General features: G+C 38.8%; 1 protein-coding gene across 1 annotated transcript in view; it reads right to left on the bottom strand.

Annotated features, from left to right (window-relative positions):
* TMC1 (transmembrane channel like 1) overlaps positions 1-25,672 on the bottom strand; it is a 357,992-nt gene that overhangs the window by 75,542 nt on the left and 256,778 nt on the right. The window contains exons 5-8 of the mRNA XM_053575001.1: positions 17,085-17,175; positions 15,180-15,261; positions 7,161-7,267; positions 4,482-4,580 (exon numbers count right to left, since the gene is read on the bottom strand). Of these exons, the coding sequence (XP_053430976.1) occupies positions 4,482-4,580; positions 7,161-7,267; positions 15,180-15,261; positions 17,085-17,175 (379 nt within the window). The remainder of the gene's footprint in view (positions 1-4,481; positions 4,581-7,160; positions 7,268-15,179; positions 15,262-17,084; positions 17,176-25,672) is intronic.

Here is a 25,672-nt window from a genome sequence, read left to right as displayed (position 1 = left end):
TAAAACAACAAAAGTAAGGAACAATAAAAATGGTCACTTCATATTTGTTAAGGGTAATACTCAATATGATGAGATTTCAATTATTAATATTTATGCACCCAACCAGAATGCACCTCAACTTATAAGAGAAACTCTAACAGACACAAGCAACTTCATTTCCTCCAGCACCATAATAGTCAGAGATTTCAACACTCCTTTGGCAGTGTTGGACCGATCCTCCAATAAGAAGCTGAGCAAAGAAATTTTAGATTTAAACCTAACCATCCAACATTTGGATTTAGCAGACATCTACAGAACACTTCATCCCAACAAAAGTGAATACACATACTTCTTATCAGCCCATGGAACATACTCCAAAATAGATTACATTTTAGGTCACAAGTCTAATCTCAGTAAATTTAAAGGAATAGAAATTATTCCTTGCATTTCCTCTGACCACCATGGAATAAAAGTTGAACTCAGTAACAACAGGAATCTGCATACTCATGCAAAAACATGGAAGTTAAATAACCTTATGCTGAATGATAGCTGGGTCAGAGATGAGATTAAGAAGGAAATTGCCAAATTTTTGGAAAAAAATGACAATGAAGACACGAATTATCAGAATCTCTGGGATACCGCAAAGGCATTCCTACGAGGGAAATTTATAACACAGCAAGCCGTCCTCAGGAGAATGGAAAGAGAGGAAGTTAACAATTTAATGGGATATCTCACGCAACTGGAAAAGAAAGAACATTCCAACCCCAAACCCTGTAGAAGAAAAGAAATAACCAAAATTAGAGCAGAATTAAATGAAATTGAAAACAAAAGAATTATACAACAGATCAATAAATCAAAAGTTGGTTTTTTGAAAAGGCCAATAAAATAGATAAACCTTTGGCTAACCTAACCAGGGAAAAATAGTAAAATGTCTAATCTCATCAATCAGAAACGACAAAGATGAAATAACATCAGACTCCTCAGAAATTCAAAAAATCTTTAATGAATATTACAAGAAACTTTATTCTCAGAAATATGAAAATCTGAAGGAAATTGACCAATACTTGGAAGCATGTCACCTTCCAAGACTTAGCCAGAATCAAGTGGAAATGTTGAACAGGCCCATATCAAGTTCCAAAATAGCATCAACCATATAAAATCTCCGTAAAAAAAAAAAAAAAAAAAAAAAGCCCAGGACTAGATGGCTTCATGACAGAATTCTACCAAACCTTTAAAGAGGAACTAGTACCTATATTACTCAACCTGTTCCAAAATGTAGAAAAAGAAGAAAGACTACCCCACACGTTCCTTGAAGCAAACAACACCCTGATCCCCAAACCAGAAAAAGACCCAACATGAAAAGAAAATTATAGAGCAATATCACTAATGAATATAGATGCAAAAATATTCAACAAGGTACCAACAAACAGAATCCAGCAACACATCAAACAAATTATACATCATGACCAAGTCGGTTTTATCCCAGGGTCTCAAGGCTGATTTAATATACGTAAATCTATAAGTATAATTCACCACGTAAACAAATTAAAAAACAAAGACCATGTGATTCTCTCGATTGATGCAGAAAAAGCTTTTGATAATATCCAGCATCCCTTCATGATCAGAACACTTAAGAAAATTGGTATAGAAGGGACATTTCTTAAACTAATAGAGGCCATCTACAGCAAACCCACAGACAATATCGTATTAAATGGAGTTAAATTGAAATCATTTCCACTCAGATCAGGAACCAGATAAGGCTGCCCATTGTCTCCACTGCTCTTTAACATTGTAATGGAAGTTTTAGCCATCGCAATTAGGGAAGAAAAGGTGATTAAGGGTATCTATATAGGGTCAGAAGAGATTAAACTTTCACTCTTCGCTGATGATATGATTGTATATCTGGAAAACACCAGGGAGTCTACCACAAAACTCTTAGATGTGATCAAGGAATATAGCAGCGTCTCAGGTTACAAAATCAACATTCATAAATCAGTAGCCTTTATATATACCAACAATAGTCAATCTGAAAAAACAGTTAATGACTCTATTCCATTCACAGTAGTGCCAAAGAAGATGAAATATTTGGTAATTTATCTAACAAAGGACGTGAAAGATCTCTATAAAGAGAACTATGAAACTCTAAGAAAAGAAATAGCTGAAAATGTTAACAAATGGAAAAACATACCATGCTCATGGCTGGGAAGAATCAACATTGTTAAAATGTCCATACTACCCAAAGCAATATACAATTTTAATGCAATCCCTATTAAAGCTCCACTGTCATACTTTAAAGTTCTTGAAAAAAATAATACTTCGTTTTATATGGAATCAGAAAAAACCTCGAATAACCAAGACATTACTCAGAAATAAAAACAAAGCAGGAGGAATCATGCTAGCAGACCTCAGACTATACTACAAATCGATAGTGATCAAAACAGCATGGTACTGGCACAAAAACAGAGAAGTAGATGTCTGGAACAGAATAGAGAACCAAGAGATGAATCCAGCTACTTACCGTTATTTGATCTTGACAAGCCAATTAAAAACATTCAGTGGGGAAAAGAGTCCCTATTTAACAAATGGTGCTGGGTGAACTGGCTGGCAACCTGTAGAAGAATGAAACTGGACCCACACCTTAACTAAGATAGACTCTTACTGGATTAAAATTTAAACTTAAGACATGAAACTATAAAAATACTTGAAGAGAGTTCAGGGAAAACCCTTGAAGAAATCGGTCTGGGTGAGTATTGTTATGAGGAGGACCCCCTGGGCAAGTGAAGCAGCTTCAAAAATACACTACCAGGATCTGATCAAACTAAAAAGCTTCTGCACAGCCAAGAACACAGTAAGTAAAGCAAGCAAACAGCCCTCAGAATGGGAGAAGATATTTGCAGGGTATATCTCCGACAAAGGTTTAATAACCAGAATCCACAGAGTACTCAAACGTATAAGCAAGAAAAGAACAAGTGATCCCATTGCAAGCTGGGCAAGGGACTTGAAGAGAAACTTCTCTGAAGAGGACAGGCGTACAGCCTACAGACATATGAAAAAATGCTCATCCTCTTTAATCATCAGAGAAATGCAAATCAAAACTACTTTGAGATATCATCTAACTCCAGTAAATTAGCCCATATCACAAAGTCCCAAGACCAGAGATGTTGGCGTGGATGTGGAGAAAAGGGAACACTTCCACGCTGCTGGTGGGAATGCAAATTAATACATTCCTTTTGGAAAGATGTTTGGAGAACACTTAGAGATCTAAAATAGATCTGCCATTCAATCCCATAATTCCTGTACTAGGTATATACCCAAAAGACCAAAAATCACATCATAACAAAGATATTTATACCAGAATGTTTATTGCAGCCCAATTCATAATCGCTAGTCATGGAAAAAGCCCAAGTGCCCATCGATCCACAAATGGATTAATAAATTGTGGTATATGCACACCATGGAATATTATGTAGCCTTAAAGAAAGATGGAGACTTTACCTCTTTCATGTTTACATGGATGGAGCTGGAACATATTCTTCTTAGTAAAGTATCTCAAGAATGGAAGGAAAAGTATCCAATGTACTCAGCCCTACCATGAAACTAATTTATGGCTTTCACATAAAAGCTATAACCCAGTTATAATCTAAAAATAGGGGAGAGGGAGGGGAGGGAGGGGGAGGATGGGCTGAGGGAGGGTGATTGGTGGGATTACACCTGCGGTGCATCTTACAGTATATATGTGAAACTTAGTAATGTAGAATATAAATGTCTTAACAGAATAACTAAGAATATGCCAGGAAGGCTATGTTAACCAGTGTGATGAAAATGTGTCAAACGGTCTATAAAACCAGTGTAAGGTGCCCCATGATGGCATTAATGTTCACAGCTATGATTTAATTAAAAAAAAAAGTGATGGCATTTCACAGTCTAAAAAAAAAATTATTTTTCAATGAACCGAAGTAAGTCTCTGCCATAGTAATAATCCCCACCCAGGGGAGTTCAAAGAGCAATGCTCATTTTAATACTACAATGGAGTAATACTCATTTTACAATTATTTAGAAGGTAGAATTTGTTATTTCTTAGTTTTTGATATGTAGCTCTTTTTACTACTGACTACTGAGTAACACTAAAGAGGAGGCTGGTTTAGGAAGTGAAGAGGTTAATAGGAAGTGCAAAAGCTTTAATCCTCTAAGAATTCAACAAGATTTTTCAGAAAGCACATTTTCAAACTCTTTCTTGCTCTTCTCCAAAGCCAGAGATAAGAATATCTGCTTCAAGTCTTTGAACTCTGAGCTCACCTTCATTCAGTAGTCTCTATTCCCATTTAATCACGTTATCATATTCCTACACACGTATATATGAGACATGTATCATATATACCTTTTCCTTTTCACACAGGGGGCAGGGACATTCAGCCAGCCCTGGCAGAGAAGGGCACGGGATTTCAAAATAAAATAAGGAATGACCCATTCTCCCACTAACACAGTTATCCAGAAAAACTTACGTTGAAATCATACAACACGCCGAAGTTCGCTGCAGATGCCTCTTCAGCTCTGGGGACTGTTTTTCTGGGTAAACTGCCGTAGGGCAAACCCCAGAGATACTGTAAGGACAAAGAAAGCAGTGAACAATGGGACACAAAGTCTGAGCCACACATGTGATCACAATGGTTTTGTTGAAAAGCGCTTTTGAAACCTTTCACGGACATTCTGTGGGTCTCCGTGTGGGTCCCATATTCTGGGAATCTACTACTAAATCTGGAGTTCAGAATGCAGGAAGCGCTGAGGACCCTGCAGTCCGAATTCAATGGACCACCAGCAATTGGGCCCGCATCATCCCCCAGAAGGCTTGCTGAGGAATTCCACTCCCACCATCACCTCCTGAATGGTCTGATTTAGAGGAAGCCTAGAAAGAAGGGTGGTAGCCTGTGAGGGGACTATAGTGTTCAATAAAACCACCCTGCCTATGTGCTCCTCTGAGAATAGCCTCAGAATGAGGGTGGAAGGAGATGCTCACCCTGGTGCTAAGGAAGAGAGAACTCAGGAAAAATCAACTATGTAACATGAGGGTGTCTATAAGGAGGAAACACTTGCACCCTGACTATGGAATTAGTGAATCATCAGTCATCACTAATTCAAGGTTGCTGCCCTGAATTTGTGTCACCAAATTGGAATAGAAACACATTGAGAATGGCACAAGGAGACAATTGCAAGGGGCCTTGCTGAGACCTGGGAAGGCATCTCCCTAGCCCAACAGATTGCCAAGCAGATGCTGCTGCTTCTGTGAGATGGAAACTTTGCTATCCTGGGGTAGGCTGCAGAGGATGAACCAGTTTGAAACCTCCATATACCGCTTGCTGGGTGAGGGGAGGTGAAGAATCAGCTCCTGCTGGCTCCCTCTACCACAGCCCTGTGGCCCCTCCAGTTTCCTGGTCTGAGCAAGATAAAGGGGCTTCTACACATAATATCTCATCCCAAAGTTGGGGGGCACAGAGGGCAAAGGAGATTTAGTTTCAGGCTAGCCCAGAGACAATAGCAGCTCAGGACAAAAGGGCACAAGCCTCAGGGTGATGCTGAGTAGGCTGCTGCGGACAGGCCGTGAAAAATGCAGCCTTGTGGCCCGGAGGCGAGCAGCCCCGGTGCTGGTGGCTCTGCAAGGTGTGTCTATCCTCTTCAGTTCCTTTGCTGGAGTTAGCAGTGATTGTCCAGAAAACAGGGTGCCCTTAGCATCTAGCACAACCTATAAAAAGCCCCCACAGCCAGGGTGCTGCCCAGCTCTCAGAACACATCCAGTGAAATCAATTCCTCTCCGTCCTGTAATTTCAGACAGTTCGCATGAATCAGTGATAGCCCTTCATTCCCTCCACACGGAGGCAGCACGGCGTGAGGAAAAGATTGAATGTTGCTGGAAAAACTTCACGTCCACCCACATCTGACACTGAGCAGTGTCACACTGGCCGGTGACGGATGGAGGAGTTTCAGTTCTCCTTAGAGCAGTGGTTCTCAACCTTCCTATTGCTGTGACCTGTATTAAAGGGTTGTGGCATTAGGAAGGTTGAGAACCAGTGCCTTAGAGAAATGAGCAAAAACGAAGCTGGGGTTGATTTGAAATGGATGCAATACCCACATTCAGCTGCCTTGTCTGACAGTGATCACTTGGGAGACTCACTACACAGGACTTCTGATCTCTGTCTGCTGTCTTCAGTGAGCCAGACAGCCTTAGACGCCCCGGAATTAACAACAAAACAGAAACAAAACTCACTCTGAGGCATTAGCAGAAGCATTACGTGGCTCAGTTTCTACACATTTTTAAGTTGGAAAATTTTCTGCAGTCTGCCTCGTAAATTCCTTGTGGGGTCCAGTACGTGTAGGTAAGAGAAGTGAACGTGCCTTGTGCTATGAAAGCTCACACCGTGTGACTGTAAGGCTGTGCTGCCACACTAATAGGGGGGCTTGGTAAAAAACTAGCACTGATTTGAAGCTATAGGGATAAAATGTCACTCCAAAGATCAACTTTTGGCTATTGCAATGCTGCATTGAATAAATTGGCTTTGAAATAGTGGTAGCTGAAAAGGCCCTTTGTAGGTCAAATAAAACTTAACTTCATTCTGGTGAGCATCCAAAGAGGCCAGAGTCATTTAACTTCATGTAGGTGAAGGTCCAAACTCAGTCTGGCTTTGGGGTTAGCTAACCCTTCCCACATTAGCTCAGAGCTTTGCTACCTTACTTTGTATCTGGAAAAAAAAAATCTCATTTTGTGTTCTTCCATACAGAAAAGCTGGATGCCTTGAGTTGCATTAAGAAGCATTTCTATTAAAGCAAACTCGGCAAACTCGGCAAAATGAGTAAATACAGCTCACGAGAGGCCTTTCTCATGAGCAATGGTTCTTAACATTTGGGCACAGGCACCACCTTGGGAACATCATAGAAACCATGAACTTTCCACATAAAAATGCACATTTAAATACATATGTGACGTTTTATATAGAACTTCAAGGCTCCCACGCTTTGGAACAAGGATTAGGACCTTTGGCACCATGTTGACATTAACCTTGTTACAGATCACAAGAGTCTAAGAGCCCGTTATCATTTCACTGGTAAAGAGGAAATAAAGGCTTCTCTAGATGGGTGACCACATGAGAAACTGTTTCAGCGGGTTCTATAACCTGGAAGTCAGAGCTCACCTCTGGCAACATGATGAGGCTGAATGTCAGGATGAAAAGAACCATGTTCACTCCATACATCCATCTCAAGAAGAGGAAGTACGAGGCCACGGAGGAGCCGAACTGACCTATTACAAGGCAAACAGAAAGGTTGATGGGAGGTGAAACAAAGCCAGACAAAGGCTTGGTCTTGGTCACTCCCAAATGAGCCTACCAATAGGGAGGCGCTGGCCCTTTTCACAGGTGCAGTCATGAACATTGTTCTCTATTCAGGAAAATAAATTTTCAATCATGCTGGAAGTGTTTACTGCCGTGCAGATGTAGAGGTGTGTAGAGGGTGGTTGTGAAGACTGTGACATGCCCCTTCAGAGTCCATCAAAGGCACAGCTGCCTTTTGCTAGGCTGCTCATCTACAGAGCCCATTTTATTCCTTGAATTAATACCGAATATGGGTAAGTGAGCAAACATATGTAATGATAACTACCATTATAATTATAATAACTCTCCTTCTCTCCATTTTTTCTCAGGCCAACAATGCTCTTCTCAAAAAAAGTTCACCACATTCCTTATGGGTGGTTATCCTACAGGCCTTCCTGTGCTGTTTCTTCTCATTACTGTGATTTATGGGGCTAGTGTAGAAGCTGAAAATCACTCATTCACTCCACACGTCTTTACTAAGTATCTCTTGCTGGGAATTATCTCAGATGTGAAGCACAATGGCATAGATAGGGTGGCTGCTCTAATAGAACTTGCATTTAGTGAGTTGCGGAAACTGCAAATATGCATGGTACGTGTAGCTCATAATGAGAATAGCCAGATAGGTCCTACAGTGGGCAAGGGAAAATATTGAAGGAGTTGCTTTAGGTGGGTTTGCTAAGGGAGGAATATCAGAGAAGATGACGTCTGAGCAGGGATCTGAGGTTTGATGAAGAGGCAGCAACGCCCCGAGCTGGGGAAGAGCCGCTCAAGCAGAGGAAAATGCCAGAATAAAAGTCTTGAAAGAGGCAAGAGCTTGGGGCAATTGAGAAATACAATTCAGGCCAGCGTGGTTGGAGTATAATGAAGGGTAAAGTGGTCACCAATGAGGACAGAGAGGACAAACCCACAGTGTGTCCAGCCTCTTTTAAAGCCAGGCAAAGGGAGAGGATTTTATCTGTGATGGCGTGGGAAGGCACTGATAGGCTGGTAAGCGATGGTGTTGGAGAGGGTGGGGGATGGATGTAACTTTTAAAAACCCAGTTCAGTGTTGAGGAATGAATTGGAGGTGAGAGGTGACAAAGTTCCCTCAACTCACACCTGCCCCAAACACTGAAAAGCAAAGTGATTGGTCCAATCCTTATTGACTAAGAAAAAAAATAAATGTATCCTCATTAAACATAGCATAAAAGAAGAAAAAAAAGAAAAAAGAAAAAACAGGCATTTGAAGTCTCAGGTTGAGATTTCATAGATTTGAAATAGCTGAAGTTTTTTGATGATCACTTAAGGTTCAAGCATCAAGTTGCTAACTTTCTGAGTCTTCCCAATCATCATTTTCAGTTTCCCAAGAAAAAATAATGAGCAGCCTCAGGTCTGTTTGACTCAGTGAAAAACCTCTAGCAGGGAAGTATGGGAGAGAGAAAGTTTATTTTGTGAAGCAAATTCTAGCCTCTCCTACTAAGTTGATTCTAGCCTCACGTGAGAGTAAGACCTTGATTTCTGGACCTCGTTCTATTCTTTAGGTACCGTCTCACTTAGTCTCATAATACAGAAGCATTTTTTTTTTTTGAAATTTAAAGAAGTCAATCTTTAAATAGATATTTCAAAATAAATCAGTGATTTTTTAAGTCTGAGGACTTGTTTTTCTTTAGGCTCAAATGAGAAACTTGGATTCATTTCACACTGTAGAGGGGGCAGAGTTCTGTAAGATTTCTAAGGGTATGTGGTTTTGATACAAGCATCCCCTCGGTGTGTAACCAGGTGCACTCGTCCATCTGCCGAAGTTCTAAAGCAGACACTTCTCCTTAAACATCTGATCTTCCACCTGGCTCCCAGGGATTTAATATCGTTTCACGGCTGTTACCTGTGTTCTCTGGTAACGACTACCCAGGGACTGCTCGGCCAGGTTCGCTCATCATGTTTTATTGAAGACAGTGGACTGGCAGCTTGTTAGTCAATACAGTTACTCATTTACTGGAGGAAGCCTCTGTCTCTAGGTGTCCCCTGGAAACACATGTGAGACGCTCTGGTATAGAGCCCTGAGCACAGGATACTGACCCACCCTACCTGTCTCCCTTCCTTCTTCCCTCCCTCCTATCTCTCTTCCTTCCTTCCTTCTTATAGTTTTTCTCTTCTAATTATCACATGACCTACCCTCTCCCAGTCCCCCCACACAGTCCCTAGAGGAAGAGTTTCTTAAGTTGAAAAGCAGATTAAGATGTTGCAGAAAGTATCCCCTCCTCCAACACACACATATTCATTATGCATGAAATATAAACTTCCAAACTCCAGTTTCCAAACGTCAACGTAGTTTCACAACTATTTTATTCAGAGGTAGATTCTTCACAGAATCCTAAATGTAAAAAACATGAATTGCAGAAAAACAGATTTTATTAAGACTAGAAAGATCATAGGAAATACCCAGACAATAGACCAAAGAGACTAAGGAGGAATCCTGAAGACAAGATTTCTGGTACACTAGACCTGTACATGGCAGAGGAGAAAACTCAATAACAAAGCAAATGAAGGTCTTAGATAATGAATCAAAATGGTTGTCATCAAAGTCCCAGAGGACTTTTCCTCATGGAGAAAATAAAGAAAAAGAAATCTTCCCTTTTCACCCCTATTATTCTGGTGTTTCTATCCTACCAGAGGTTGTTGACTAAAACTGGCATCCCCCCAAAAGCAAAACCTTAGTATGGTGTGGCTGAAGAACGTGAATGTAAATAACAGCCGTTTCTACAAACTTAGTCTCTGAAACAAAACTGATTTATTCTCGCAAGGAACAAGAATAGGTAATAATAATACTAGTAGTAGCCAGCATATCATGATGATCAATTGTGTGTGCTAAGAACTTCACCAGCATCAACTCATTTTGTTGTCACTAGACCCCGACGAGGTTAAGTATTATGGGCCTCACTGCATGAGCCAGGAAACAAACCTTAAATACAGGAGTTGAGTGAACCAGGTCTTAATTAACAACAGCTAGCGTGTCATGCATCTTTGTTTCAGACATGCATTTGATCTGTATATTAACTTATCTAATCACCAAATCCCTAGGAGATAGAAACTTCTGTTCCCCCATTTTACAGAGGCCTAGGCCTGTTGGTTACTCAGCGAGTAACACTGAAGCCAGGCTTCTGCACCAGGTAGTCTTGATCTACAGCTGTTTGACTCCAGATCTGGATCTCTCCTAACCACAATGCTATTTAGCCTCTCAAGTAGAACCATATTAAATTTATTTTTAAGTAGCTATGATGCATACAATAAATGCTCGATGACTGTATATATCTGAAAGAATAGCTGAAGATCATGTGATTTATCAGGTAAAGCCAAATTCTCAAATTTGATGTCCATAAATAATCAATTCTTTTAAAAACTTGACTGATAGATGCTTCTTTGGTATTAATAATCATTAATGTTTTAAAACAGTCTTTAATATTTATCAAAGTGAGGCTTTATGCTTATGCATATTTTTTGTTCCTGAGTTTTCTTGTGTTTCTTTCAAATGAAGGTCGAAGTTTCACCTCTCCCTCTGGTTATTTATTATTAAGGTGAAGTAATTTGCAGTCTATCATCATATATAATTTCCTCTTGAACAGATGGGTAATGAAGCAAGGAGATAAATTTGAGCATTTCTAAATGGAAAATGATCAATTAAATGGCCTGCTGTATGAGGACAATATAAATTCCATCATGTTAGGCTAGATGAAGCTCAGTTTTTTCAAGCTCTCCTGGGGCAGGGAATTAAATGTGACAAATTTGGTTTGTATTTTCTGGAGCTCTTAGGCAGAGAAACATGAGGTTTCAACTTGTGCTTTAGGTCGCCTATCTAAAGCTATTTCCAGTCTGAGAAAATAGATCTCTTATGCCATAATTTTATAATGTACTCAACTGTTAGGGGAAAAGTGGATTATAATTCTGATAGTGCAATGTGGTTAATAAGGTGGATCCATTAGGATAACCCTAGAGTTTTAGGCCTGATCCCTTTATAAGACTAACATAACAGTAAAATCCCACAGCATTCCCATGTGACATAGAAATTTACAGCAACCTCTAGGGTAGGACTCAGCAAATCTATTTTGTAAATGAAGAAGTTGGGAGTCTTCAGGTGAGTACTGAGTCCATACTATTACAGTAAAGGCATTGGGATCTTACTGGAATCAAGATGAAAATAGCAGGACTTTTAGATTCTAACTTGAGTTCTGCTCTTGGTTCTGCCAATTATCAGGCAGAGCATCGGGCAAACTTAGTGAAGGCTGGTAATTTGGGATTTCTGTAAAACCACGTTTTAAAATATTTGTTCAGCATTTATTTAGAGATTGAGCTGAGAGTGAGGGCAAGGTGGATTTGGGAGTAGAATGCAAACATTCCTGTTTTGAACATGCCACTTACTATAATCTATAATCATCTTCATTATTTATTTGCTTATATTTTATTATCTGTCTTCCCCATCAAACTACACACAAATTAACACATTTGCATGTAGGATCAATGAGGGTGGAGTCTCTGCCTGTCTTTGTCAGCGGCAATAGTGCCTAGAAATATACCTACAGACAAGGCGGGCATTCAGTGGCTATTTACTCAGTTAATCAATAACTTCAATTGGGAAGCTTATTCTGAAGATTAAACAAGATGCTATAGAAGTTAGATGATTCTGACGTTCAAATGGGATATAATAATACTTCTGAAGCTTTTGTAAGATTAAATCATCATTACTTTTCTTTCTTTCTTTTTTTTTTTTTTTTTTGAGACAGAATCTCACTCTGTCACCCTGGGTGGCTTGAGTAATCCTTCTGCCTCAGTCTCCTGGGTAGCCGGGACTACGGTGCTGCCACGACACCTGGAAAATTTTTCTATTTTTATTAGAGACAGGATTTCACTCTTGATCAGGCTGGTATCCAACTCCTGTGCTCAAGGGATCCTCTCCACCTTGGCCCCCCATAGTGCCAGGATTAAAGGTGTGAGCCACCCCACCCAGCCACCACACGATTTCTTAAAGAATTGAGCCACCACACGATTTCTTAAAGAAATTGTCATTTCTTTAAGAAAAGCATTTATGTTAGTTTTACAATTAAATGCATATATTACAAATAGGGTACATATTTAACCAACTTTATTCTGAAAAATATTTGAGAAATTATTCAAGTATCTCAGTACAAATCCATTTTTTTAAATAATTTATCATTCCAAAGTATAATATAAAGAATTTCACTTGCCTATGTATTTAACTGAAGCTAATTGTAACTTAGCTTTCTGTATGTTCTGTATATCACAGAATGTTGAGCTGGTAATGACCTTGTACAGTGACTAATTAAACCTTCAAGTTGTGTGGAAATCCTGATGATGGAAACAGAGGGCCAGAGTTTTAAAGGAATTGTCCAAATTAAAGATATGATAGGGGAGGGCAGTGCCTGTGGCTCAAAAGAGTAGGACACCAGCCCCATATACTGGAGGAGGCAGGTTCAAACTCGGCCCCGGCCAAAAACTATAAAAAAAAAAATAAAAAGATACAACAGGGAGAAAAAGGCCTAAAGTTTTAGAAAACTGATTCTATGTCCTATTTCTTCCCATTTTCCGTTCAGTTCAGCTTCAGAGACCATCACAGATACACTTTCCCTATATGTGGTAGGATGTTTTGTACAAGATGGATCAGTCCAATCCCATGCCTCTAATAATATATTCTTAGATAAGTTTAATATATTTCAACTAATACAATAGCCCAAAACATATGATCTGCTTGTGATTATGATAAAAAGTACACTGAGCATCTTACAAAATATAAAATAAATTATTATATATAATATATTAAATTATATATAGAATATAATATAATTAAATCACTCACTCAAAAGGAATTACATGAGAAAATGGAAAATAATTCTCTAAATAAGGTAACTATAAAGGAAATCTAGAACTACTCACCTTGCCTCTGGCCTGGTAGAATCCTCTCTAGGAAATGTTACAAAACATATTTTTTTTAAAAAAAAGTTTATAAAATCTTCCCCAGAGTAAAAAGCAGCATGTCACATGGAAAAGCATAAGCTTTGAAGCCAGGCAGACTCTGCCTTCTCTCTCAGCTCCGCTACTAACTAATTTGGGGACAGTTCTTTAAGTACAACTATAAAATAAGAAGGCTAATGTACACGTTGCAGGAACATTGAAGATTAAAATGTTTGTAGAGTGTGTAACTCATGTGGTGCTCAATAAATGGTGGTTGTGGCGATTGTTGATAGAATAAAAAATAAGGGACAATTCTTCACAGTTGAGGCAAAGCACCATTAGCAGTAAAGAAGTCAGGACAATCTAATCAAATCATAAACTACTACTTAGGAAAAGAAAAATAATTCATTTTCACTTGAATTGTCCAGCCTTGCTTTTCCAAATTTACTGGAAGAAAAGGGGGAAGTAGAAAGATCACTTAAGATATCACTGGGTGTCTCTCAATCTGTCTTTTCCACTGTGATCTCCTGATGGATTGTGGTCATATGCGTAACTCATTCCTGTGTGAAATTTCTGCCAATAAAAATAACCATCTGTTTCTATCTCACTCGGGATAAGCCAGTGGAACACAAGTGAGCATGACATTACTATTGGAATCGTCTGGAACCTGCTCTAGTGTGCTTTAAAAATAATTTTCAAATGACATTTTAATCATCATTAATAACAAATTTCTTGGAATACACCTCACGACTGACCAAGCCTCACCCGATCATTTCATAAATTAGTACACTCGAGACTCAAAGAGCTTAAATGACTGGTTCAGAGTCAAACAGCTAATCAGCAGCAGAGCCAGGTCCAAATCCCGAATTCTGCTCCTTATATAGGGGTATGGTAACAAGATCCTAAATGCTCCAAATAGCCTCCTGTTCCTCAATGTCTATCAAGGTAGTGTATTTCAACTGTATAGTTAAAACCTAAAGATTTACATGCTCTTTTTTAATATATCTAAATTCTTCTCTCTACTTCCTAAGGGAGAATTTTGTCTATAATTTTATTCAGCACATATTTATCAAGTGACAGTGGGATCCAAAAGTGAGCAAAACAAAATCTCTGCTTTCCTGTGCATTGAGAAAAATTCACATAACATGAGATTAGAACAAAATATTAAATTAAAAATCCAGTATTTTATGTGATGTATTAAACAGTAAAATAAAGCAAGAAAAAGATAGCATGAGGAACATGTGGGAGGGAATATAATTAATGAGCTAATGTATTTTAATTCATCACCACTTAATAATTGCCATTCAATGAAAGGCAGAGACTTGAGGATTAGCGACTCCTAAAACATGCCCAATCATGTCAGTGAAATATCCATCAGCTGTGTTATCTCCCTATGGCGTCTCCATTTTAATTATCCAACGCCACATTGAACCAGCAGGAAAACCTGCCTCCAATCTGGAGAGACATGAATGAAAATTAGATCCTAGTCAAATCTCTTCAAAACCAGAAAATGGAAGATTGTTACAAATGCCATTCCTTTTTCCTTACATTCTCTATTATTTATAAAGATAATTTACTATTTTTACTGACAACATTTCTAATTTTTGCCTTGTTCCAAGCCTAGGGCACTGAACTAAACAGATTTTTGACATAATGTCATTGTGCACGATAGTGAGCTGCCTGTGTAGAAGAGAAAAGCAGTTCGGAAAGGGAATGTTTTGGTCTAAGGACAAAAGAGGGCAGTCTCCACTGCTACCCTTGGTAAGTATGTGAGCAACACCTTTGTTTGGTCGGTTGGTTTTTGTTTTTGTTTTCTTTTTTAATCTTCCCAAGAATCCAAAGAGTGAGAAAGGCATCTGGCTTATGAGGTATTTCTCCATCTCGGTTCTGATGAGCACTTACTTTCAATCGCCTTGATTTTGTTTTCCCATGGGACACAGGCAGCTTTGAAGTTCTCAAAATCACGGAGGAATTTTACCCATTTCTGAAAAGAAAGCCAAGTACAACAGTAAAGCCCCCATCTCCTGGTTTGTCCCAAGATGTTTATCCCTCACCCCAAAACATCACAAGGCAATGAGCTTGGAAAGACCTCTAAGGCACCGAATACTGCTTTCTGATAAAAAAAAAAAAAAAAAGAAGGAAAAACAGTAGGTTTTATTTGTTTCCCTGTTCCTCACCACCCTTAGACAAGTTTAATTAAAAAAAAAAAAAAAAGGTTTATTGACTCCTTGTTTGGTGGGACATATGCTGACCACTCAGAAAGATCTGTTTATACTACCAGCAATAAGAGAGTAGGGACCATGTTAGCACGTATTAAGGTGATTTGCCAATAGTATGTGTTTAATGACTATTCATCTCATAAAAAAATGAATGAAATATGAATAAGACATAGTTCCTGTCCTGAAAGCCTTCTGGTCTACTAGAGTAGATTGTCTACAAAGAGGTAACTTCAGCACTGGATGGGAAGTTCTATGACATGGGACACTTCATTCTGCTGGAGGCAGAGCAGTTGGCTAAGTGCAAAGGCATGGATGATATCACAGGAGAAGGAAGAGGAGAAGGTAATAAGTTAGTTTTACAAAAGGTCTGCCTTCCATTTTACTCCACAGTGTTAGGTCATCCAGGTCAAGAGGACCACTCAGACAAACAGAAATGTGGCAGCTACACCTCATGTGTGCACATTAGGCTGCGAGAACGTGGAATCATGTGGGAACTGGACAGGCACATAGCATCTAAATAATAGTATGAGACAAGTCTGAAGTTCCAAAAGATCACCCAAGACTAGAAAAGGCCCAAGTGTGCATCTACAATAAAATAAATAGCGGCATCTTCATACAGTGAATATACCACATCAATAAGAATGAGCTATTAGCTCTCATAGCAGCATCAATGAAAATCATAAATACTACATGGTTTCATCCAGGGGTCCTCAAACTATGGCCCGCAGGCCACATGAGGTGGTGTGATTGTATTTGTTCCCATTTTGTTTTTTTACTTCAAAATAAGATGTGTGCAGTGTGCATCGTAATTTGTTCATAGTTTTTATTTTAAACCATAGTCCGGCCCTCCAACAGTCTGAGGGACAGTGAACTGGCCCCCTGTTTAAAAAGTTTGAGGACCTCTGAATGAAAATAGACAAAACAAATATATTATGTGTATATATATGAAAGTTAAGATATTTGAACTTTATACACAAAACTCCATCTCTGTGGAAATAAATTTAGCTTAGAGTTGGTATAACATTAGTAAAAGGGATAATAATACCTATGTTCCTACTTCACTGTGAAAATTAAATACAACTTTATAGAAGGATTCAATGCAGTGCTTGGCTCATAATAAGTGCTAAATATGTGTTAGTTTCTTTTGTATCTTTCCCAAAAATCTATATTTGTATATCATTAGCTTTTTTATTATGTTCCTGGTACAGAAAAGCTATTATATTTGGTCCTATAACTTGCAGATATTTTGAGAAAGAAACCTTGATCAGAACCTCTTCACTTTCCAGAGAAGAAAATGAAAGAGGCGCAATGTTTAACCTTCAGAAGTGATAATCACACAATGAGTCTGTTGCCATAAATCAGTATTTCTCAACTTTTTTAAAATTTTAATTCCTCTAAAGGCAATTTTTAAATCACCCCTGATATTTTTAATACTACAGGTATATTGTGTATATACTGTATGTGTACCTGTGGCTTTATACAAAAAAGTAGAAGATATTTTTCACCCCTTCAGAACAGAATGGATGTTCTCCCTCTTGGGGGCAATACGGCATGAGCTAGCCTGTGTTCTGAAAATATTAACACTCACCTTGGCCATCATCATCTTAAATGCAAACCATCGTTTTCCTTTTCCTTTCCCGAGAGCCCCTTCATTTTCGCTCACAAATTTTTTTGCTTCCCTGAGAAAATAAAACAAAATAAGAAGTAGGTGGAGGAGTCTTTGGGTTGAGATGAATAGAATATAGAGAATAGTGGACATTTAATCGTACCAAATTTGTAGCCTTATTTATTTTAAATCCTCCAGACCTTAATAAGTGAACCAAAGCTGTATTTCATAACCTAGAAACTGTTAACACATGCTTAATTTTTTTTTAAATTCTGTCCAGGAAGAGTAAGATATTTCAGTCTGACTAATCAGGTGGAGCCATTGAAAAGTAAGAAATTTACACTATCTGTCAAGATAGAGAATCCTAGTTTCTTCTCATTTTAACCACATATAAAATTGAATCTAAAGCTTATGTCAGATTCTGGAAATCAGAATGTTTATTTTAAAATACTTTCCTTATATTTTCAGAACTCCTTTAAAAAAGAAAAAAACAGGGTAGACAGTTTAGGACAAACTGATATAGAACACATTTACCGGACTGATGTTTAATCCATTAGAAACAAATATGACTTAAAACAAGAAAATCATACTATATAGCAAACACAGTTGAGGGAAGAGAGGGAAAGGAAAAGAAAGCTTCTGGCCTCACATTCAGAAAGGGCTTTAATATTTAAAGTTTAATATTATTCCCAAATATTTATATATTTACAGGAGTCATCTTAGTATCTTTGTATATGTGCTAAAATACAGTAATTCATCAACATGAATAACATGAACATGTTAAGCTTACTACAATTTTTGTAATATTTTTGGTCATTGTTACAGACTAAATGTTTGTGTCCCCGCCCCCAACCAAAAATTCACACGTTGAAATTTAATCCCCAATGTGATGGCATTTGAATGTGGGGCCTTTGGGAGGTGATTAGACCTTTAGGCCTCACGGGTGGGATTTGCACCCTTGTAAGAAGAGGCCAGAAAGCTAGCGAGGCCTTTTTCTACTATGTGAAGATACAAGAGGCTGGCTGTCTACAACTTGGAAGAAAGTCCTTATCAGAGCTCAACCATGCTAACACCCTTATGTCAGGCTTCCGGGTTCCAGAACTATGTGAAATACATGCGAGTTGTTTAAAAGAAATTTAAAAATAGAGGTGACCTAGGCTTTTCTTAACCATTCAGTGGCTGGAGAGCATATTATCTACGTGATGGAGAGTAGCCTTTGCCACGATGAAAATAGATAACCCAAACCTGGATTATGGTTCCCCTGGTAAAACGCTATTGCCAGTGGACAGCCCCTGGAATGTGTGGTTTACCAAAAAGACCCTTTAACACACAACTATCAATAAACTTTTCATTAACAACAAAGTAAACCTAAAAAGTAAAGGATCAGTAAAAAACTTTCTGGCAAGATGTTCCTTAGTATCAATGCTAAAGTCAGGACTTCAGAATACACTGTGATCAAAAAACAACACATACCTGCTGAGTTAACGGATGCCAGGGAGGGGGGCCTCATTGCTGGCTGGTGCACATGCACCCACCCATATTCGGGCATAAAATCACAACCCCAGAAAGGGCCCCCAAATCAATTCTTTGATAGCAGGGACAATATTTTGTTCTTTTTATATCCCAGAGCTTTAATCACTGCTTTGACCATGAGAGTGTTTAATAAACATAAACTTTCTGGGAACAAAGCTGACTGACATTGTCTTGGGGTCCACGTAGACAGAAGATAATCTCATAATTGTATTTTCCACATCAATTAATGCCTGAAGGCAAAATCATTTGCAGATTTCTGGATTGTACCCTTTATTGTTAATCTTCTCTGAAACACAGCTGGCTCTCTACTAGACATGGAGAAGGGCCACTCAGTGGCCTACTACCAAATGCTCTGATATTTGATATGACCTCTGGGCTAGGAAGATTAGATGAAAAAGAGTTTCTAAAACATTCTACACATTCTGAAATTCAATAGACCAATGTTAAAAATTATCAACTGAGTTCTCCTGGCTGTGTTTTAAGGTCCACGCAACGAAGAAAACACCTCTCGTTTAATTAACTGTGGGTTGTAGAGGTGACACGACAGGAGGGAGGGTGGCAACTAGCAGACACTACAAAATGTGCAACTGAAAATGGGGTAACTTGCCTCTAATCCAGCCTCTGGGATCTCTCTCTGTGACTGTGCCCATGTGGTTAATGCTTTCCCTGCCCACTCTCATGAGCGTCTTGCTTTTCAAAGCAAAGCTCACTTATGCAGGGCTCACACAGACCTGTGCAGGATGCAATTACTGCATGGCTTTTGACAGGTCAGGATTTTCCAGCAAAAATAAGTGGTACAGCGATTGCTTCCCTGCCTGCCGGAGTGGTGGCAAGATAAAGTAGGCTTGGCCAGGCGTGGTGGCTCACACCTGCAATCCTAGCACTCTGGGGAACAAAGGTGGGAGGATCCTGTGAGCTCAGGAGTTATATACCAGCCTGATCAAGAGTGAAACCCTGTCTCTACTAAAAATGAAAACAATTATCTGGGCCCTGTGGCAGCACCCGTAGTCTCAGCTACTCAAGAGACTGAGTAAGCAGGATCATTTGAACCTAGGAGTCAGAGCTTGCTGTGAGCAAGGATGGTATGAGGGCACTCTAGCCTGGGCGACAGAGAGAGAAAGGGGAAGAAGAAGAAGAAGGAGGAAGAGGAGGAAGAGGAGGAAGAGGAGGAAGAGGAAGAAGAAGAAGGTGAGCTCAAAGATGTGAGTGTGTTAATGGGACTATTTCATAGTCAGTTCAACTGAGACCCGTATTTTGAAACCAACAATTTTTTCCAACATCGTTGATATATTAAAGGACAATTTGAGTATAACAGAAATTTGGAGTTTGCATAATGATTTTATCCATGAGAAATGCTAGGTGAATGCAGAAAACTGCACCCAGCTCAAACAAGCAGCTTAGGAATATACACACAGTGCTCACACCTTACCTACACTCATTTCCAGCTGGGACTACAGTGATCCTCCTTCCATATTTCACAATAACTTAAAGCCACACTTCTGAGGGGCTACTTCCACATGCAAACTTCAGGTCTTGTCCAAAGTAAACTGGCATATGTATTATGTTATAATATGTATGTATGTATTGCTTACCCATTAACACATGTAAAACATTGTTGCCATTTTTAATAAATTTATATCTTTCTTGTAATTTGTCACTAATGATGTTTCTAGGTATTGGCCTCATTTTTTCCCTATAAAAATGTGAAGATACAAGAGGCCGGCTGTCTACAACTTGGAAGAAAGTCCTCACCAGAGCCCAACCATGCTAACGCCCTAATCTCAGGTTTTCAGCCTCCCAGAACAATGAGAAATAAATATTAGTTGTTTATAGGTATGGTTTTTATTGCCCAATTTTGCATAGTGTAGTGATTTTTAGGAACTCATACATGATGTTACAGTAGAACTAACCATAATCCAATTATTTGGCATCAGGAATTTTGAAATTCAACTAGGTATACATAGGAATTATCATATCAATCTTTATTATAATAAATACACATAAACAGAGAATCAAAAATTCTCTCTAGTAGTAAAATCAAAATATTTTTCCAACATAGTAAAGCGTTCACTTTAAGGACATATCCACTAAGCTAGATATTTGGCAGATACCCTAAAAGATACTCAGTTTGACTTATTAGAGTTATAAAACTTCCTACACAAGCAGCTATTATAGAAAGCATGACTGTTCTAACTAGTTAGAAATGAAAAGAAATATCTATACTACTCATATTTCTGCCAAGATACTTAATTTTGTCAGCTGATTAACATTAGACTGGCAAAATTTACAAGAGAGAGAAGAAAATCAGCATTGCATCCAAACTAAAACCACTGCACAATTAATTACAGATTCCTTTAATAATATAGAACCCTATTTACATGGCATTAATAAGGTTTTGTCAATATTATAAATATAATTTTCCTTTGAAAAATATGAACAAGTTTTTAGTTTTGTTTCTTCGATTACCAATAGTTTTTCCCTGATGCTACGATAGTTTCCTATTTCTCTTTCAATAACTACTCCATATATCTTCTTCACCATATCCTAAATCTGGTTTTAGACAGACGTCCAGACTCCACTCTATATTACAAAATCTCAGGTATGGAATTCTTCTCATCCATAATGCTCTACCTGCTCCTGCATTCTCTGAGAGATATTTTCCCCAAGTTTCATATTAAAGGGGTTCCTGAACAGCCATACTAGGCGCTCCCTGCTCCCACTGCCCCTGTCCCCACCAACTAGAATGACCACGAGACTCCACTCATCAGAAGTGTTGGGAATAGCTTTACAACAAAGCCAGGGGCCATGAAGTGGGCTGTAAATAATTGGCAAGAAGAGATTCTTGATCCCCCAAATCTGATGCTTGTGGTGGGATGTAAGGAAGAACTCTTGCAGCTGCCAGGCCTAAAGGAAGGAATATTGGGCTAGAAGACATTGGTGACTCAGAAAGAGGACGTGCCTTAACACTCTTTTCAAGGCTGACCTTTGAAATGATTTCAGAATAGAAGAAAATTAATATCACCCAATTCCATCCTCCCAGATAACATATTTCTTAACCAATTACAAACAAGGTACAAAAAGAAAATAACCAATATGAAGATAAACATTGATAAATACATACATATATAATATAGTTAAGTGCCCATGGCAGATACCAGAATGTAAGAAAATTAAGATCAGAGTCTCTAGAAAACTAAAAAGTAAGAAAAGTTCTTTGTATTTTTTTTATATTAAATCCATTTTCCTATCCATTTGTATTTATCTGGGTAATGTAAAGGGATTTTTCTACGTGGCTAAAATGAAATAGGCTTTTGTGGGCACCTGTGGCTCAAGTGGCTAAGGCGACAGCCACATACACCTGAGCTGGTGGGTTCAAAACCAGCCCAGGCCTGCCAAACAACAATGATGGCTACAACCAAAAAATAGCCAGACATTGTGGCAGGCGCCTATAGTCCCAGATACTTGGGAGGCAGAGGCAGGAGAATTGCTTGAGCCTAGGAGTTGGAGGTTGCTGTAAGCTGTGATGCCACGGCACTCTACCAGGGCGACAGCTTGAGGCTCTATCTCAAAAAAAAAGAAAGAAAGAAAAGAAAAAGAAAAAGAAATAGGCTTTTGTGGATAAACTTGAAAAATCTTTTGGCCTCAAACCATCCAAATATCTAACCCAAAAAAAAGTGTGTCAGCCCCTTGAATTGCATTCAGCAAAAGCCCCTGCCAAGGCTATAATCGGCCTCTAGGTCTCAGAGCTCAAGCAAACCCTGGTACGATATGCAATGTCCTCTGAGCTGTAACCCCAGACCTGGGCATAAATAATCAAACAGGGTCTATTTAATGACAATAATACCTGGCCTCATCACTCATTTATCAACCCCTTGTGTTGGTAATTAGAATAATAAGGTTTCGTGGGCTTTCAAGAATGCTTTCACAGTTAGTTGAAGAAGCACACTTTGTTCTAACTTACAAAATAGATAATTTACCCACAACACATGATACAACCCTGATTACACAGAGGAGTTAGGACATGCTATGCTGCCTTTGACACGTTCTCATCCCAGGAAGTGTGTTTGCCTTTTAGGTTGGGTTAAGTTGACTTTTCTTTCCTCTTGTTTTCGGGTTGATAGTACAATTAAGCAACCAATTTATTGCTCAAGTAAATGAAAGAGAGATTTCAAAACTGGTGTTTAGGGCAACTGTAATCAAAACGTGTTCTCCTGAGCATTTCCCAGTATAAGGATTAGGAGAATGAGAGGTGTTTTCATAACAAGCATTGACATTTTAAAAAAGAAAGCTAATCAATTTTCCAGAGAACTTTAATTTTTCCTAAAATATTACTGTAATTCAAAGGGAATTGAAGAGGTAAGATGCTACTTAGATGTACAGAGATTAAAAATAAGGACTAGAGGCTTGGGACCTGTGGCTCAAGTGGCTAAGGCGCCAGCCACATACACCTGAGCTGGTGAGTTCGAATCCAGCTCAGGCCCGCCAAACAACAATGACAGCTGCAACCAAAAAATAGCTGGGCATTGTGGCAGGCGCATGTAATCCCAACTACTTGGGAGGTGGAGGCAGGAGAATCGCTTGAGCCCCGGAGTTGGAGGTGCTGTGAGCTGTGATGCCATGGCACTCTACCCACAAGTGACAGCTTGAGGCTCTGTCTCAAAAAAAAAAAAAAAAAAGAAAAGAAGGACTAGAGACTTCCTAGATAATGTGACTCCATAATTAGGATGGTAGAATTATTTAAGATCATCTCAATACTGGAAGTGATGATTGAATACACATGTTTTTCTAAGGAAGCTGCTGATAGCATTAGCTGAAAAAGTTAAGATACTCCGTTGCTTCATCTATAAAACAGAGATAATAAAAGGTAGATATTCTGTAGGGTTGTCACACACATTATAGGAAATAATGCATGTGATGTGTTTAGCTTAGTCCATGACTAATAGCAAGAGCACTACAAATAATAACTATTACACTATTTCCCCCTTATCAGGAGTTTTGCTTTCTGTAGTTTCAGACATCCATGGCCAACCACAATATAAAATATTAAATGGAAAATTCTAGAAATAAACAATTCATAAGTCTTAAGTTGTGTGCTGTCCTGAGTAGTGTGATGAAATCTCATACTATCCCGTTTTGTCCCACCAGAGATGTAAATCATCCCTTTGTCCACGCTGACTACACTCCCCACTGGTTAGTCACTTAGTAGCTGTCTCAGTTATCAGGGTGACTGTATCACAATGCTTGTGTTCAAGTAACTCTTATGTTACTTAATGATGACCCCAAAGCACAAGAGTAGTGATGCTGGCAATTTGGATGTGCCAAGCAGAAGCCATAAAGTGCTTCTCTTAAGTGCAAGATGATGAAGTTCTCAACATAGTAAGAATATATATATATAAAAATAAAATTATAGCCTGACTTTTCTCAGATCTATGCTAAGAACAGATCTTTTATTCCTGACAATGTGAGAAGGAAAAAGAAATTTGTGCTAGTTTTTCTGTTACACCTCAAATGGCAAAAGTTATGGTCATAGTGTGTAATAAGTGCTTTGTTAAGAAGGAAAAGGTATTAAAATTGGGGATAGAAGACAAGAACAAAAATGTGTCCCAACTGACAGCCATCAGGTTTGGTACTATCCACAGTTTCAGGCATCCACTGGAGATCTGGAACCTATCCCTAGGGAATGACAGTGGTCTACTATATTAACACCAATAATACTAATAGGGTTAACTTCTGTTTTTATATTGAATCTCCAAATTTCAAAAGTTGAGAAAAGACTGAATCCTTTTAGGCAAAAACCCCAGCCCATTTGCCCTTAGACTGTCACCTAAATGAGACTGGGAATTACTCTTGTTATTCAGTGGGCGGGAGAAGATTCAGCTCTGCATTTGAGACACTAGGACAGGGCCCAGGCACCAGTTAGGACATAGCCTGGGAGGAAGCAGTGCAGAATTCGAACCCCAATTCTGTGCTGCTGACCCACGGCCAGCTACAGTCTGAGATAAGACACAAAAGAAGATTGCTCTTTCCCCCTCTCTCCCCAACCAGAGGATAATCTGAGGGCACCATTTCTCCAATTGTGTGTCTCCCTAAATTGTAACATGTTGTACTTGAACTACATTTTATTAAATTCTATATCCCTACCTCACAACATAATTGGGATGTGGGTTTGAATCCTGGCTTCTGTCAAACACTAGCTGTGTGATCTTGGAAGAATTACTAGATGTCTTTAATCCCAAGTGTCCTCACCTGTGAAATGGGACAGCAGCAGTAAGAGCAGCAACAGTGAACAAACACACATGTTTGCCATATGCCGGGCACTATTTCTGTCCCACTTAAATAGCCAGAAAATCCTGCAAAGTGAGCCCTATTATTATCCCCGTCTCAGAGATGAGGAAACTGAGGATTCAATAAGCAAAATAAGTATCCAAAGTCACCCAATGAGTAAATTCCAAGCTCAACTCTTTTCAGCTCAGTGTCCTCAGATTCCCCAGGATAACACCATTGTTTACTTCAGGTGATTTTGGAAAAACATACAAAATGGTACCTGGCACACTATGGGTAAAGGGTGCTTTTGCCTATTACCATACAAAGGTAGTTATTATTTTTTTATGAAATGTTAGTGATACCATATCCAGTAAAACTTCAGAATACGGAACAATTTTTACCCTATCCTCATAACTATATAAAAGTTTGATGCTTCAATGGCCCAAGAGGCAATCCTGCAAATGTTAGTTCCTCTACTTTTCACACTCATTATAGTATTGTCATTCATTTTCATTCTCAGTGAGAAAAATACAGATATTTGTTTATTTAATGGCACTGTGCCACATGCAGAAAGAGGAAAAAAGACAATGGGGTTCCATGACTTTCTATAGGGAATTTGCAATTCTATTAGAAAGTCTAGTTATAGATAAACATTTAAACATTGCCTTGTTACTAAAGAATGAGTAGTAGTGAAAGTAAATGCTGTAAGATTGAGATAAGAAAGTGGGATAATTTGAAGACACCGTGAACAAAGAGAGGATTCAGCTACACAG

Source organism: Nycticebus coucang, chromosome 2 (assembly GCF_027406575.1).
Source record: "Nycticebus coucang isolate mNycCou1 chromosome 2, mNycCou1.pri, whole genome shotgun sequence".
NCBI lineage: Eukaryota > Metazoa > Chordata > Mammalia > Primates > Lorisidae > Nycticebus > Nycticebus coucang.
Note: the sequence above shows the minus strand (reverse complement) of the source record. Positions and strands in the feature narration are given on the sequence as shown.